Raw genomic sequence first — 13,517 nt, 5'->3', positions numbered from 1 at the left:
CACTGGAGTGTCAAGTCCCTGTCACCCCTTCTCCTACAGCCCATGAACCAGCTGGGAGGGAAGGTCGTGTATAGACCCACTGGGCCCACAGTTTAGACAGCTGATCTGACCTGACAGCATTTTCTGCCACTCAGCCTGAGTAGGACAGTCCTCCCAGCTCTGAACTTTCCCCCAAAGCCACTGATTCTGCCTGGCTCTTGACTTCTTTCAAGACGTTGGACTTCCCTAGAGCTTGGAGTCGTAAGTGTTAAAATTCTTGGATTTGGATCTTTGATTCCCAAGGCTGCACTGGGAATTGGTGTCACCAATTGGTGTCACTCCTCACCACTCCTGAGGAGTCATTGGTGTCACCCCTTGTGACCTTTTACTCCCAACACCCCCACCACCATGTCCATGGTCTTCTAAAGGGTTCTTGGTCCCTGTCATAGCCACACCTCTCTCCTCTGAGCCTGAGCCACTTTGTCACAATCCCTGATAAATGCACCCAGAACTGAGCCCAACACTCCAGGTGTGCTCTGAGGTGGGCAGACCAGAGGGTGATTGTCCCCTCCACATTCTAGATGCGATCCCTTTTTAAATGTGAATCCCAGTCCTGCTAACCCTTTTGGTAATTGCCTTACTCAGGTCAACACATTGTGGTCTCCTAATCAAGCAGAAAATATCCAAGCATTTTTTCATACCATATCAATGGTTTGCTTAAAACTTGTCCTGCCTTCTTTAGGACAGTGGTCCTGAAACTTGAACATATATCAGAATCACCTGGAGGGCTGACTAAAACACAGATTGCTGGACCCCACCCCAGAGTGTCTGACCCAGTAGGTCTGAGGTGGGCCCGAGAATTTGCATTTCTAACAAGTTCCCTCAGGTGATGCTGGTGTTACTGGTCCAGGGGCCACACCTTGAGAACCACTGCTTTAGGGACACGCTTTCTGGTATGACTTCGCATCCACAGGCCATACCAGTTCTTGGGGGAAAAAATCAACAGCTGTTGCCTCCAAGCCTATTTTCGATTATTTATTCCTAGAGCTCCGACCCACTGGTTCTCCCTGGTGCCTAGTGAGTTGTGCTCCTTTCAGATTTGCTCCGATGGCCAGGGCTGGGATTCATTGCTCCAGAAGCAGGGAGAGTTCTTCCCTTAGGCAATCTTAGCCCTGTGAGCTGGCCCCGAGGACCCAGCTTTTAGGGACCCAACCCTTCCTAATCTCCCTTCTAGCAGCACTCAGGGCCCCGCTCATGGTCTTCCTCACTCTACTGGCAGCCCTGACCCTCCCTTCTAGGTGATGGGACAACCTTCTTCTCTGTCCCTTCCCTGCCCATCAGCACCCATCTCTCCCCCTTCCTCCCAGGATGGCCAGGGCCTTTCAGCAAATCAGACTCCTGATGGCTGCCTCCCTGGGCCCCATATGCAGATTAGGCCCCAGTGGGACTCTGGCTGTACTTGAGTGTGTGTGTATGTGTGAATGTGTTTTATTTTCTTGAGAATTAAGTGTCACTCCTTTCCAGGAAGAACATATTTCTGCTTTTATAGTAGAGGTGAATAAAAAATAGGATTCAGTTTGCTGAAATGTGGTTTTTAGCAAGCTGATAAAAGATATTGGCCCTGTAAAACAGGAGATACCTGCAGTACCAGAATGAAAAAAAAAAAAAGCTGTCTTTTTTCTAACTTACTTAATAATCTTTAACCAGTGCAATGAATGATCCTTCTAGCCACACGTGAGAGTGTGGATTTTTTTCCTTGTGAGGTAGATCAATTGCATTATTTCTTTAACATGCTTTGGTTATTTAAAACTATCATTTATTACTGTTTTTTTCCATTTGCTTTCCCTAATAAAGTCCATTAGAATAAATGCTCAAGCTGAGCAGACTTCTTTGTGCTGGAATTATGGTCAGTGAGTGCCTAATGTCACCAACCATCTGTTCTGACCCATTCTGGCTCATAAGCCTTAGGAACTGTCCACATCTGGCAGGATCCAGCAGAGCCAGCCTGGGACCATTCAGAGAGCACTGGCCTGGGAGTCACACCTCAGTTTCCTCATTTGTGAAATTAGGGGCAGAATGAGGTGACCTCTAGGGTGTTTTGGTTTTGTTTGTTTCGAGTTCTGACTGCCTATAAAATATTTTTTCTGCCGTTAATTACATACAGCTCTCATGCACACACTTACTCATAGATAGATACTCCAAGCCACTGACAGCCTTGATGCTGCGTCTTATGCCTGGAAATGATCATTCCAGCTTTTAAGCAGCGTAAAGAACTTTAGAATTTCCAAAGCCATTCCGCATCCTCAGTGTTTTTGCTGGGCCCTGTAAGTTACATGCTGTATTGCCCTCATTTTATAGGTGAAAAGACTGAGACTCAAGAGAGTTCGAGTAGTTTCCCTAGCTTTGGGTGGCATGGACGTGGAGAGCCGCGGCTCGACTGTGCATACCTTGGTAGTCTGTGCATTGGCTGTGTTGCCTTCCAGCAGGGCCGAGTTTGCACATTTTCTGTGTTTAATAATTGTTGTTGCTCCACAGCACCCTCAGCTCCACAACACCCTCATGACACACAAAACTAATAATGGAACCCCACCTGCATCCAAAAAGGATTTGAGGGACTTCCCTGGTGGCGCAGTGGTTGGGAACCCGCCTGCCAATGCAGGGGACACGGCTTTGAGCCCTGGTCCAGGAAGATCCCATATGCCGCGGAGCAATTAAGCCCGTGCGCCACAGCTGCTGAGCCTGCGCTCTAGAGCCCACGAGCCACAACTACTGAGCCCGTGCACCACAACTACTGAAGCCCGCATGCCTAGAGCCCGTGCTCCGCAACAAGAGAAGCCACCGCAGTGAGAGGCCTGTGCACTGCAATGAAGAGTAGCCCCTGCTCACCGCAACTAGAGAAAACCCGCATGTAGCAACGAAGACCCAATGCAACCAAAAATAAATAAATAAAATTTATTTTTTTAAAAAAGCAAAAAGGATTTGACGCAGCAGAAATGAACTGTAATGGCAAAGTCAACTTGTTTTTCAAGCAACTAGCTCCCAATCTTCCATCAAAATAGGGGTAAAAACTAAGGATGGGCAAGGTTCACCCTGACTGCAGCAGTGTCATTCTTTTTACAAAACGTTTATTGCAAAGTATTTCGAGCATTCAGAAAAGCACAGAACACCAAACACCCATGGACTAGCCACCCAGAATTAATGTGTTCACATTTTGCTCTATTTGCGTCATATTTCTTTTAAAGAAATGAAATACAGCAGTTCCCACTGAAACCCCCTTTGTTCCCCTTCTATGGTGGTGGCTTCCCAGTGACCATCCTGTGACATTCAGGGCCAAATTATTCAAAACATTTTGATACATACATTGGGAGGATCCACCACTTGTTGAAACAAGAAGTGCTTTTTTTTTTATCATGGTAAAATGTACATAACATCAAATTTACCATTTTAACCATTTTTAAATTTACAGTGCAGAGGCATTAAGTACCTTCATATTGTTGTGCAAGAGGCACCACCAGCCATCTCCAGAACTTTCCATTATCCCAAACAGATACTCTGTACCCATAACTCTTCATTCCCCCAGCCCCCAGCCCCTAGGAGCTACTGTTCTCCTATGTCTCTTATGTCTCTATGAATTTGACTACTCTAGGTACCTCATCTAGGTGGAATCTTACAATATTTGTCCTTTTGCATCTGACTTATTTCATTTAGCATAATGTCTTCAAGGTTCATCCATGTTGTAGCATGTATCAAAATTTCATTCCTTTTTAAGGCGGAATAACATTCCATTGTATGTATAAACCACAACTTGTTTATCCATTCATCTGTTGATGGACATTTGGGTTGCTTCCACCTTTTGCTCTTGTGAATAATGCTGCTATGCACATGAGTGTCCAAATATCTCTTTGAGTCCCTGCTTTCAATTCTTTTGGGTATATACCCAGAAGTAGAATTGCTGGATCATATTACCATATGATGGGTAATTGTAACAGTGCACAAAGGTTCCAATTTATCCCCATCCTCATCAACACTTGCTGGGTTTTGGTTTTTGATAATAACCATCTTAATGGGTATGAACAAGAAGGGCTCTTAAAGATCATCTTCTCCTGAAGAGGAGGAGACTGAAGCCCTAAGAGGGAAAGGCTCACACAGAGAGGCCGAAGTCACAAGCAACTCAGTGCCAGAGCAAGACCTGGAACTTGGGTCCCAAAACTCCCACCTGGTTCTTTCTACTAAAACACACAGTCTCATTTCCATGGCTTTATGTCAGAGGGTATATAGTCATGGACATGGGCCAGATACAGATTTCAGATTTATTTGTTTTGGTCCTAACTTTGTTTTTTAAAAAAATTGAAAATAATATCAACATTTTAAAATGTGGGAGATCCTGTATTTTAAAAATCTAGAGACTTCCCTGGCTGTCCAGTGGTTAAGATTCTGTGCTTCCACTGCAGGGGGCACAGGTTCGAGCCATGGTTGGGGAACTAAGATCCTGCATACTGTGCAGCGTGGCCAAAAAATAAATAAAAATAAAAATCTGGATTTCTGATTTCACTCCCCCAAAATCAGAAGGTCTGGTGACTCTGGACCAACATTCTGGCATAGCATGTTTGGAGCTGAGCAGCAAGTGCCATCTTTAGGTGAGGCATATAGTCACCAGTTTGCCACAGTCCCCACCACTCCCTAGTATCCTCCCACACAGGCTGCTTCACACATTGGCTAGTCGGTGTGAACACTGGAGTTTGCAGCTCTCTGCTTTCCAAGCACATAGATGTTAGTCATTCTGTGTGTCAGCAGACACATAGTTATGTTTAACATCTCAGGCTGATTCCATACCCCCTTACTCTCTCCTCTGTTTTACTTTGTCTATATGAATACCTCAGCTATTTCTTCACCCTAGAAATGAAGTAATATTGCAAATAAATAATGTAAAATATAAATAAAGAAGTATTTGAATAGTCTGATTTGGAGACAGCGTGATGTACTTAACTAATCTGATTTGGAGATAGTATGAAACACCAGCATGAAACTCCAGGAAATTCCTGGGCAACTTTAGTAAGCCTGTTCCCTGTCTGGCCTCCTTATGCCTATGTGTCAAGTGTTGAGTGGGACTGGGAGATCTCCAAGGCCCCAGGGGGCACTCTAGTTTTTAATGAAGATAAAACCCACTCCTTTTGTGCGTCGATGGAGAAAATCACCTTGCCCATTTGAGCCACTTCCCAGGACAACCCCTCTGAACTGGCCCTTCCTGTGGCCGCCAGCACACCCACCCTCTGCTTTCTCTTTGCTGGCAGGTGAGGAACGACCTGACCGGGGTTCTGTATGGTGAGGACATCGAGATTTCAGACACTGAGAGCTTCTCCAATGATCCCTGCACCAGTGTCAAAAAGCTTAAGGTAGGTGCAGCTGGCCACAGCCCAGAGGACAGACGGACCGCATGCTCCTGGGGTTCCCCAAATCCCCTGACTTTGAAGGAGTCTCGAATTCAGGCTGTCTCACTTCATCCTTGGCATCTGACATATGAGGAGAAGCTCTCAGAAGCTGGCTTCCCTTGGCTGTCCCCAGTGCTAGTTGTCCAGCACTGGCCAGAGGTCTGATTGACAGGTGTACAGCCATGTGGAGCTTTCTGGGTGATTCTGTATCTCTCAACCCAGCCTGAGAGGCAACCAGGGCACAGTTATTATCATGTCTGTTGTGAAGAGGCTCAGAGAGAGTAACTCTCTTGCCCAAACCCACAGCAAGGAAGTACTGTTGTTGGGACTGAAAGCTCAGGCTCCTGACCCCCTCCAGTGACGCTCATTCCAGGGACAGATGGGTCAACTAGATGTTTGCCCAGTTGTAAGTAGTTCCTGCCTGTCATCTGTCCATTCATTCCCCAAACTCTCTCAAACACCGTGTCTGTGCCACACTCTCCTGGGCTCACAGACACCGTCAGGCCTGCCAGTGTCCTCAGGTCACTCAGTGCTGGTAAGGAAAGCAGATACCTCTCGGGAACCAGGAACCGAGGGGCTGGGGAACAAAGGGAGGAAGTGACTCATCCCTCCCTGGGGAGGGTTCAGACAAGGCTCCGCCAAGGGCCTCGGAGGATGGGCAGGAATGAGACCTGCAGGGTGAATATCAAAGGGCAGGACAGCCATGCTCACTGTGCACTTGGGATCAGCAGGAATTCCCAGAGGCTGGGCTATCGGGATGGGGCTGTGGGAAAGAGCTGAGGCCGAAAGCAGAATTTGGAGCCAGTTTCCATGAGCCTTGGATGTTGAGCTAAGCAGTTTGGTCTTTTATCCTGAGGGCAGTGGGGAGCTGCTGGGGGATTATAAGCAGGTACAGACATAGTTAGAGCTGTCACCTTACTCTTCCATTCATCATGCCCACACTGAAAGTCTCCTGAGGCCCCAGATGCCAACTGCTGACATGTCCCTTCTCTCTTGGGCAGGTCCCAGGTTATACCAGTCAGAGCAGGTGGCAGTTTAGAGCTCGTGAAGCCTTCAGTTCACATATGGGGAGACTGAGACCCAGAGATGGGGAGCAAGGGAGCAGAACACCAGTTGTCTGTCACCTGCTCGGGAGCAGGTACCACACCTGCGTTGACGCTTCAGCCCTGGGAGCCTCTGCAGATGAGGAAATCGCAGCTAGGGAGGGCCTGCTAGCAGCCTAGGTGTCTGGGGCTGGATCTGCCCAGCTCTCGCCCCACAGACGATGTGGTCTGAGGGTGGAGTCGGGCTGTGCAGAGGCCCGGAGGATCCAGAGGAGCGGAGTGCCTGCTCTGCAGGGACCACTTGGGGTGGGGCTGGGGTGGACGGGGCTCTGGTGCTGCCCTGACATTCTCCTGCCACATGCAGTGTCTCCCCAGGGTGGGCACTGGAAATAGCTTCCTGCACCTCAGAGACCCGGTGGAATTCTGTGGGCTTTAAACTTTAAAGAGCCTTTATGTGTGGAGCAGACGCATTAGTTGAAAGTCTACACGAAACTGGGGATGGATGGACCTGGTTGCTCTGCTCATCAGCCAACCAATTCCAACAGAAGCAGGAGTGATATGAACGCTGAGGAAAACAGCAGCCGGCCTTTCCAGGGCATTGAGCAAGGGCCAGGCCCCCCTGCAGAGCCCTGGACCTCCACTTGCCCATTCAGCCCTCCCCAGAGCCCTGGGACAGAGAGAATGTTTGTATCCCCGTTTCACAGATGGGGAGCTTGAGCCTCAACGAGGTTAAGAACTCACCCCTAGTCACCCAGCTGGAAAGTGGTGCGTTGGAATTCAAACTCAGATCTGGGCAACGCCATGGTCCAGCTTCTCCACTGCCCCACACAGCTGCGGTTCTGAGAAAGGAGTCCAGCATCACGTGAGCCCGGGAGAGCAGAACCAAGGACAGCACGCTCAGGCTGCTGGCAAAGGGTCCCCTCTGTGTGGAGCGCTCTTCCCCGAGAACCTGCATGGCTCCTGTTTGCATCTTCTTCTAGTCTTTTCTCAGTTGTCCCCTTTTCCCAGAGGCTTTATTTAAAATTTAAATCCCTGCCCCTCGCACTCCCACCCCCCCTTTCTGCTAATTTTCTCCATTTCACTGATGGACATCTGTTATCAGTCTCCTGGGGCTGCCATAACAAAGCACCACAAACTAGGTGGCTTAAAACAACAGAAGTTTATTCTTTCACACCTTGAGGCCAGAAGTCCAAGGTCAAGATGTCAGGCAAGGCTATGCTCTCTAGCAGCCTTGGGGACTCTTCCGTACCTTTCTCTAAGCTTCTAGTATCACTGGCAATCCTTGATGTTCCTTGGCTTGCGGCTGTGTAACTCCAGTCTTTGCCTTCACTGACATTTCCCCCTTTTCTCTTCACATCATCTTAGGGCACTAGTCATGTGGGATTAAGAGCCTGCCCTACTCCAATATGACCTTATCTTAACTAATTTCATCTACAACGACCCTGTTTTCAAATGAGGTCACATTCTGAGGTATTAGGAGTTAGGATTTCTACATATCTTTGGGAGATACAGATCAACCCATGATAATATCTGACCTCCTATTCATTTTACCCAGTTGTTTTGTCATCTGTCTCCTCCCACTAGGATGTAAGCTCTAGGAGGTAGCAGTTTCTGTCTGTCTTGGTCACCGTTTTATTCCCCAGCACCTGGAACCAAACCTTATTTGCTCAACACATTTGCTGAGTGTGTGTAAACAAAATACCAAGTCTGGACAGACAAAGCTAACAGAGAATACAAGGATAAAATACTCAGGAACAAAGAAAAGTAACTTCTGGAAAGCTTAGAGAACAAGCAGATCTCTGGTTTCCTGTGGGATAAGATAGAGAAGGAAGGACAGAGGACAAGGAAGAAAACTAAATAGCAACTAGCAGAATTAAAATCTGCATTGGAGGTAGTAGAGAGCAGAGTTAATGCCAAGGAAACTAAAAATCTTGAATTGCTTTGCCAGAATTCAGAGGAAATGGGCAAAGAGATCAGTCTAATGAGAGGAAAGATAAGTTATGGACACTGGAGAAGGGAGATCCTAAGGGAAAACTGGCACAAATGAAACAGAACCAAAATCAAAAACAAAACAGGAATCTCAGTATCAACAAGCACAACTACCACCCAGATCTTGGTTTCTAATACCATTCTCCATGAAAAGGAACCAGGGCTCCTTGGCGAAATGCCTGACTCTAGGACTGGGACAGGAAACATACAGGATGATCCTGGAGCATCTTGTAGTGCCAGAAAGTTAAGGACGTGTTCAAACCACATCAACAACACACACTGATGGAGGTGTGTCAGAAGAGTACAGCAGCCAACTGAAAGAGCCACTGAAAGAGCTCCCAATGGCCAAAGCTGGGACATTTGAGCAATAAAATAAAAGTGGTATTGGATTATAACCCAAAGTATAAAACAGATACCCATGATTGAGTAAGTAAATGGGAGAGAATAGACAAATCTCCTATGCCAAAGAATTCCAAATAATTTATGTAGATATCTCAGGCCCAAGGAGGTAGAGCAGAACTACCCACTTGTTAAGTGACTTCCTTCCAAAGACCACAGGATGAAAAGGGGGGAAAAGAAGAGTAACCTTAGAGTGGAAGAATCTGACAACTACCTCAACCAGGTGACCAAGGTCAGCATCAACAGTGATAAGTCACGTTGATAGTATGTACATTTGATATGATGTGGTGAGAAGGGCACTTCACCTCTGTGTTCTTCCTCCCCAAAACCTATAACTCCAGTCTAACCATGAGAAAAACATTAGGTAAATTCTAGTTGCAGGCCATCCTGCAAAATACCTGACCAATGCTCCTCAAAACTGTCTAGGTCTTCAAATCTAAGGAATGTCTAAGCCAAAAGTAGCCTACAGAAACATGACCATGATATATAATGTGGTATCCTGAATGGGACCCAGGCATAGAAAAAGGACACTAGAGAAAAGAACTAAGGGTATCTGAATAAAGTATGAGCTTTAGTTAATAATGAATTGATATTGATTCATTATTTATAACAAATGTACTATATTAACGTAAGATGTTAATAATAGGGGAAACTGGGTGAGGACATATGGGAACTCTATATACTCTCTTTGTGATTTTTCCATAAATCTAAAACTATTCTCAAATAAGAAGTTTACTTAAAAAAAAAAATAGGTGACAAACTTAAGTGGGCTCAAGAGAGATCTACTAGATTGGACCATACAAAATCGCCGATATTCAACCATTTTGAAATTACAAAGTCAACAGTTTCATAAGGAAATGCGCAGACTGTATGTGCAGTCTAGCTGGCCTTTCTGCATTCTAGCAGAATTGGTGAATAGAGAGTAATACCCAGACACATTTTGTCAGAAGTTTTGAAATACAAACAGAAAGGGGAAAATCTACAAGTATCCAGCCCAGAAAAAAACAAATTTCTCACAAAGGTGCAAAACCAGGCCACCTCAACTCCCTTGCAACATTCAATCCCAGAGATAATGGAGCAGCTGGGAGACATTCTCAGATGTGTGAGACTCACATGATGTACTACTAGCCAGTGCCCTTCTTGCAGTTAATCTTTGAAGTCCTTTATCAGACTGCCGAGAATGATAGCAAACTTTATAGCTGAGGTCATGACAAAAGCAGGTGAGCAGGGATCACAAAAGCCTGTGGAGAGAGAGCTAAGTAGTCGTTATAAAAAGTTGTTATAAAAGTGTATGCAGGGCTTCCCTGGTGGCACAGTGGTTGAGAGCCCGCCTGCCAATGCAGGGGACACGGGTTCGTGCCCCGGTCCGGGAAGATCCCACATGCCGCGGAGCGGCTGGGCCCGTGAGCCATGGCCGCTGAGCCTGCGCGTCCAGAGCCTGTGCTCCACAGCGGGAGAGGCCACAACAGTGAGAGGCCCGCGTACCACAAAAAAAAAAAAAAGTGTATGCAGATGCAGAAATTCATTTTGAAAGCAAACGTGCATATACATGCAATGCAAATAGATACTGTAATAACAGTAATTGAAATATAAAAACCCAAATTCCATTAACAGAGCCAAAGAAGTGAGTAAAAAAAAAATTGGGTGCTAAACTCCTGGTCTTAAGTAGGAAAGGGACTCAAAAGAGACTATTTTGCTTATGAGTTTCATAATTAGAAAAATATAAGTTAAAAAAGGCTTTGAATAACTTAACGGTAAGTATGCTGTAATACAAACAGAGCCTGAAGCTCCTGAAACATGGAAGATAAAAGCAAAGAAAATCTAGTCCACATATCATAACACAGAAAGCAAATGTGAAAACCAGAAAGTATAAACTAAAACTGCAGACCAAATATAGTCATTCTGACCATAAATTCAAATAGGTCATACTCCCTATGAAGAGGCAAAGACTTTCAGATTGTGTTTTGAAGAACTAACTATAGTTATATTTACAACACAGTGACAGAAAGGTCAAAGGTAAAAGTCAGGCAAAAGTATATCAAGCAAACCAAACTGCAGCAAGGATCCAGTGTTCACATTAGAATAAAGAGAATTCAAGGTACAGGTGTTAAACAAGATTAAGGAAGTCATTTTCTATAGATAAGGGTACAATTCTCCCTGAGAATAGCACACTCATGGACCATTATTGCTATAAATTACATCTCACTGAAATATATAAAGAAAATCCTGTCCAAATACAAAGGAGAATTGACACAAACACAATAGTATTGGGAGCCACAGCGTCTCTCTCGCAGTCTTGGACAGATCAGCCAGGCAAAAATAAGCAAGAACATAGAGGAACTGAATAATGGAATTAATCAGGCTGATTTAGCAGATATGTATCAAAGTTTGTCTAAAAGAAAGTCAGGAATAGAACCATCTCTGTGTGATGAAGACCCCAGGCCTTTAAGCTCACTCTGGGCCTGTTTCAGTCAGGGACCTTTAATGTTAACTGTTGCCAGTCTGGGCTGGGAGGCCATCCTTCGAAGAGCCCTGGGTATTCCCATGGTGCCCACACTGAAGCACCAGGCTTTATGGGGGTGAGCGCCAGGCTCCAGATGTGCACCTCTGTTCATTTTGAAAACACAGAATGCATTCCAGGCCTTAGTAGAGCATAGGTTCTTCTGTCTAGGCATAGAATTCAACAAGAGGCAGAATGACAGGTAAGGAAAGAGCTTATTACTATAGAGCGCTGTGAGATACAAACAGGAAGGGAAGCGAGTGCCATGCCGAGAACTTAGTAGCCAAGGTTTTATAGTCAAAGGAAAAGTGGAGAGGTGAAGAAGGCCCCCATCTTCCTCGTTCTTGAGTAGACGTCAAGCTTCCATCATCAGTTTCTCCTCCACGTCAGGTAAGGGAGTTTTCTTGTCCTACATGGTCAAACTGGGACTGTCGTGGTGCTGTTAAAATGAGCAAAAAGGCAGTAAAATATACTACACTATGGTAGATTATCTCAGGTTTCAGTATAATGTCATCTTTTCCCTATATATATATATTTAACATTTTTATTGGAGTATAATTGCTTTACAATGGTGTGTTAGTTTCTGCTTTATAACAAAGTGAATCAGCTATACATACATCCCCATACCTCCTCCCTCTTGCGTCTCCCTCCCACCCTCCCAATCCCACCCCTCTAGGTGGTCGCAAAGCACCGAGCTGATCTCCCTGTGCTATGTGGCTGCTTCCCATTAGCTATCAGTTTTACATTTGGCAGTGTATATATGTCCATGCCACTCTCTCACTTTGTCACAGCTCCCCGTGTTCTCAAGTCCATTTTCTACCTCTGCATCTTTATTCCTGTCCTGCTCCTAGGTTCTTCAGAACCTTTTTTTTTTTTTAGATTACATATATATGTGTTGCCATACAGTATTCGTTTTTCCCTTTCTGAATTACTTCACTCTGTATGACAGTCTCTAGGTCCATTCACCTCACTACAAATAACTCAATTTCATTTCTTTTTAATGGCTGAGTAATATTCCATTGTATATATGTGCCACATCTTCTTTATCCATTCATCTGTCGATGGACACTTAGGTTGCTTCCATGTCCTGACTATTGTAAATAGAGCTGCAATGAACATTGTGGTACATGACTCTTTTTGAATTATGGTTTTCTCAGGGTATATGCCCAGTAGTGGGATTGCTGGGTCGTATGGTAGTTCTATTTTTAGTTTTTTAAGGAACCTTCATACTGTCTCCATAGTGGCTGTATCAATTTACATTCCCACCAACAGTTCAAGAGGGTTCCCTTTTCTCCACACCCTCTCCAGCATTTATTGTTTGTAGATTTTTTGGTGATGACCATTCTCACTGGTGTGAGGTGATACCTCATTGTAGTTTTGATTTGCATTTCTCTAATGATTAGTGATGTTGAGCATCCTTTCATGTGTTTGTTGGCAATCTGTTTATCTTCTTTGGAGAAATATCTATTTAGGTCTTCTGCCCATTTTTGGATTGGGTTGTTTGTTTTTTTGATATTGAGCTGCATGAACTGCTTGCATATTTTGGAGATTAATCCTTTGTCAGTTGCTTCATTTGCAAATATTTTCTCCCATTCTGAGGGTTGTCTTTTCGTCTTGTTTATGTTTTCCTGTGCTGTGCAAAAGCTTTTAAGTTTCATTAGGTCCCATACATTCATTTTTGTTATTATTTCCATTTCTCTAGAAGGTGGGTCAAAAAGGATCTTGCTGTGATTTATGTCATAGAGTGTTCTGCCTATGTTTTCATCCAAGAGTTTTATAGTGTCTGGCCTTACATTTAGGTCTTTAATCCATTTTGAGTTTATTTTTGTGTATGGTGTTAGGGAGTGTTCTAATTTCATTCTTTTACATGTAGCTGTCCAGTTTTCCCAGCACAGCTTATTGAAGAGGCTGTCTTTTCTCCATTGTATATTCTTGCCTCCTTTATCAAAAATAAGGTGACCATATGTGCATGGGTTTATCTCTGGGCTTTCTATCCTGGTCCATTGATCTATATTTCTGTTTTTGTGCCAGTACCATACTGTCTTGATTACTGTAGCTTTGTAGTATAGTCTGAAGTCCAGGAGCCTGATTCCTCCAGCTCTGTTTTTCTTTCTCAAGATTGCTTTGGCTATTCGGGGTCTTTTGTGTTTCCATACAAATTGTGAAATTTTTTATTCT

General features: G+C 44.7%; 1 protein-coding gene across 1 annotated transcript in view; it reads left to right on the top strand.

Moving 5' to 3' along the window:
* GABBR2 (gamma-aminobutyric acid type B receptor subunit 2) overlaps positions 1 to 13,517 on the top strand; it is a gene marked incomplete at its 5' end in the record, with an annotated part of 369,241 nt that overhangs the window by 172,647 nt on the left and 183,077 nt on the right. The window contains one exon of the mRNA XM_082619674.1: positions 5,271 to 5,372. Coding sequence (XP_082475800.1) covers positions 5,271 to 5,372 — 102 coding nt within the window. The remainder of the gene's footprint in view (positions 1 to 5,270; positions 5,373 to 13,517) is intronic.

The sequence above is a fragment of the Mesoplodon mirus genome, assembly GCF_964341445.2.
Source record: "Mesoplodon mirus genome assembly, chromosome: 1".
Taxonomy (NCBI): Eukaryota; Metazoa; Chordata; class Mammalia; order Artiodactyla; family Ziphiidae; genus Mesoplodon; species Mesoplodon mirus.
This window is presented reverse-complemented; position numbering and strand designations above follow the sequence as displayed.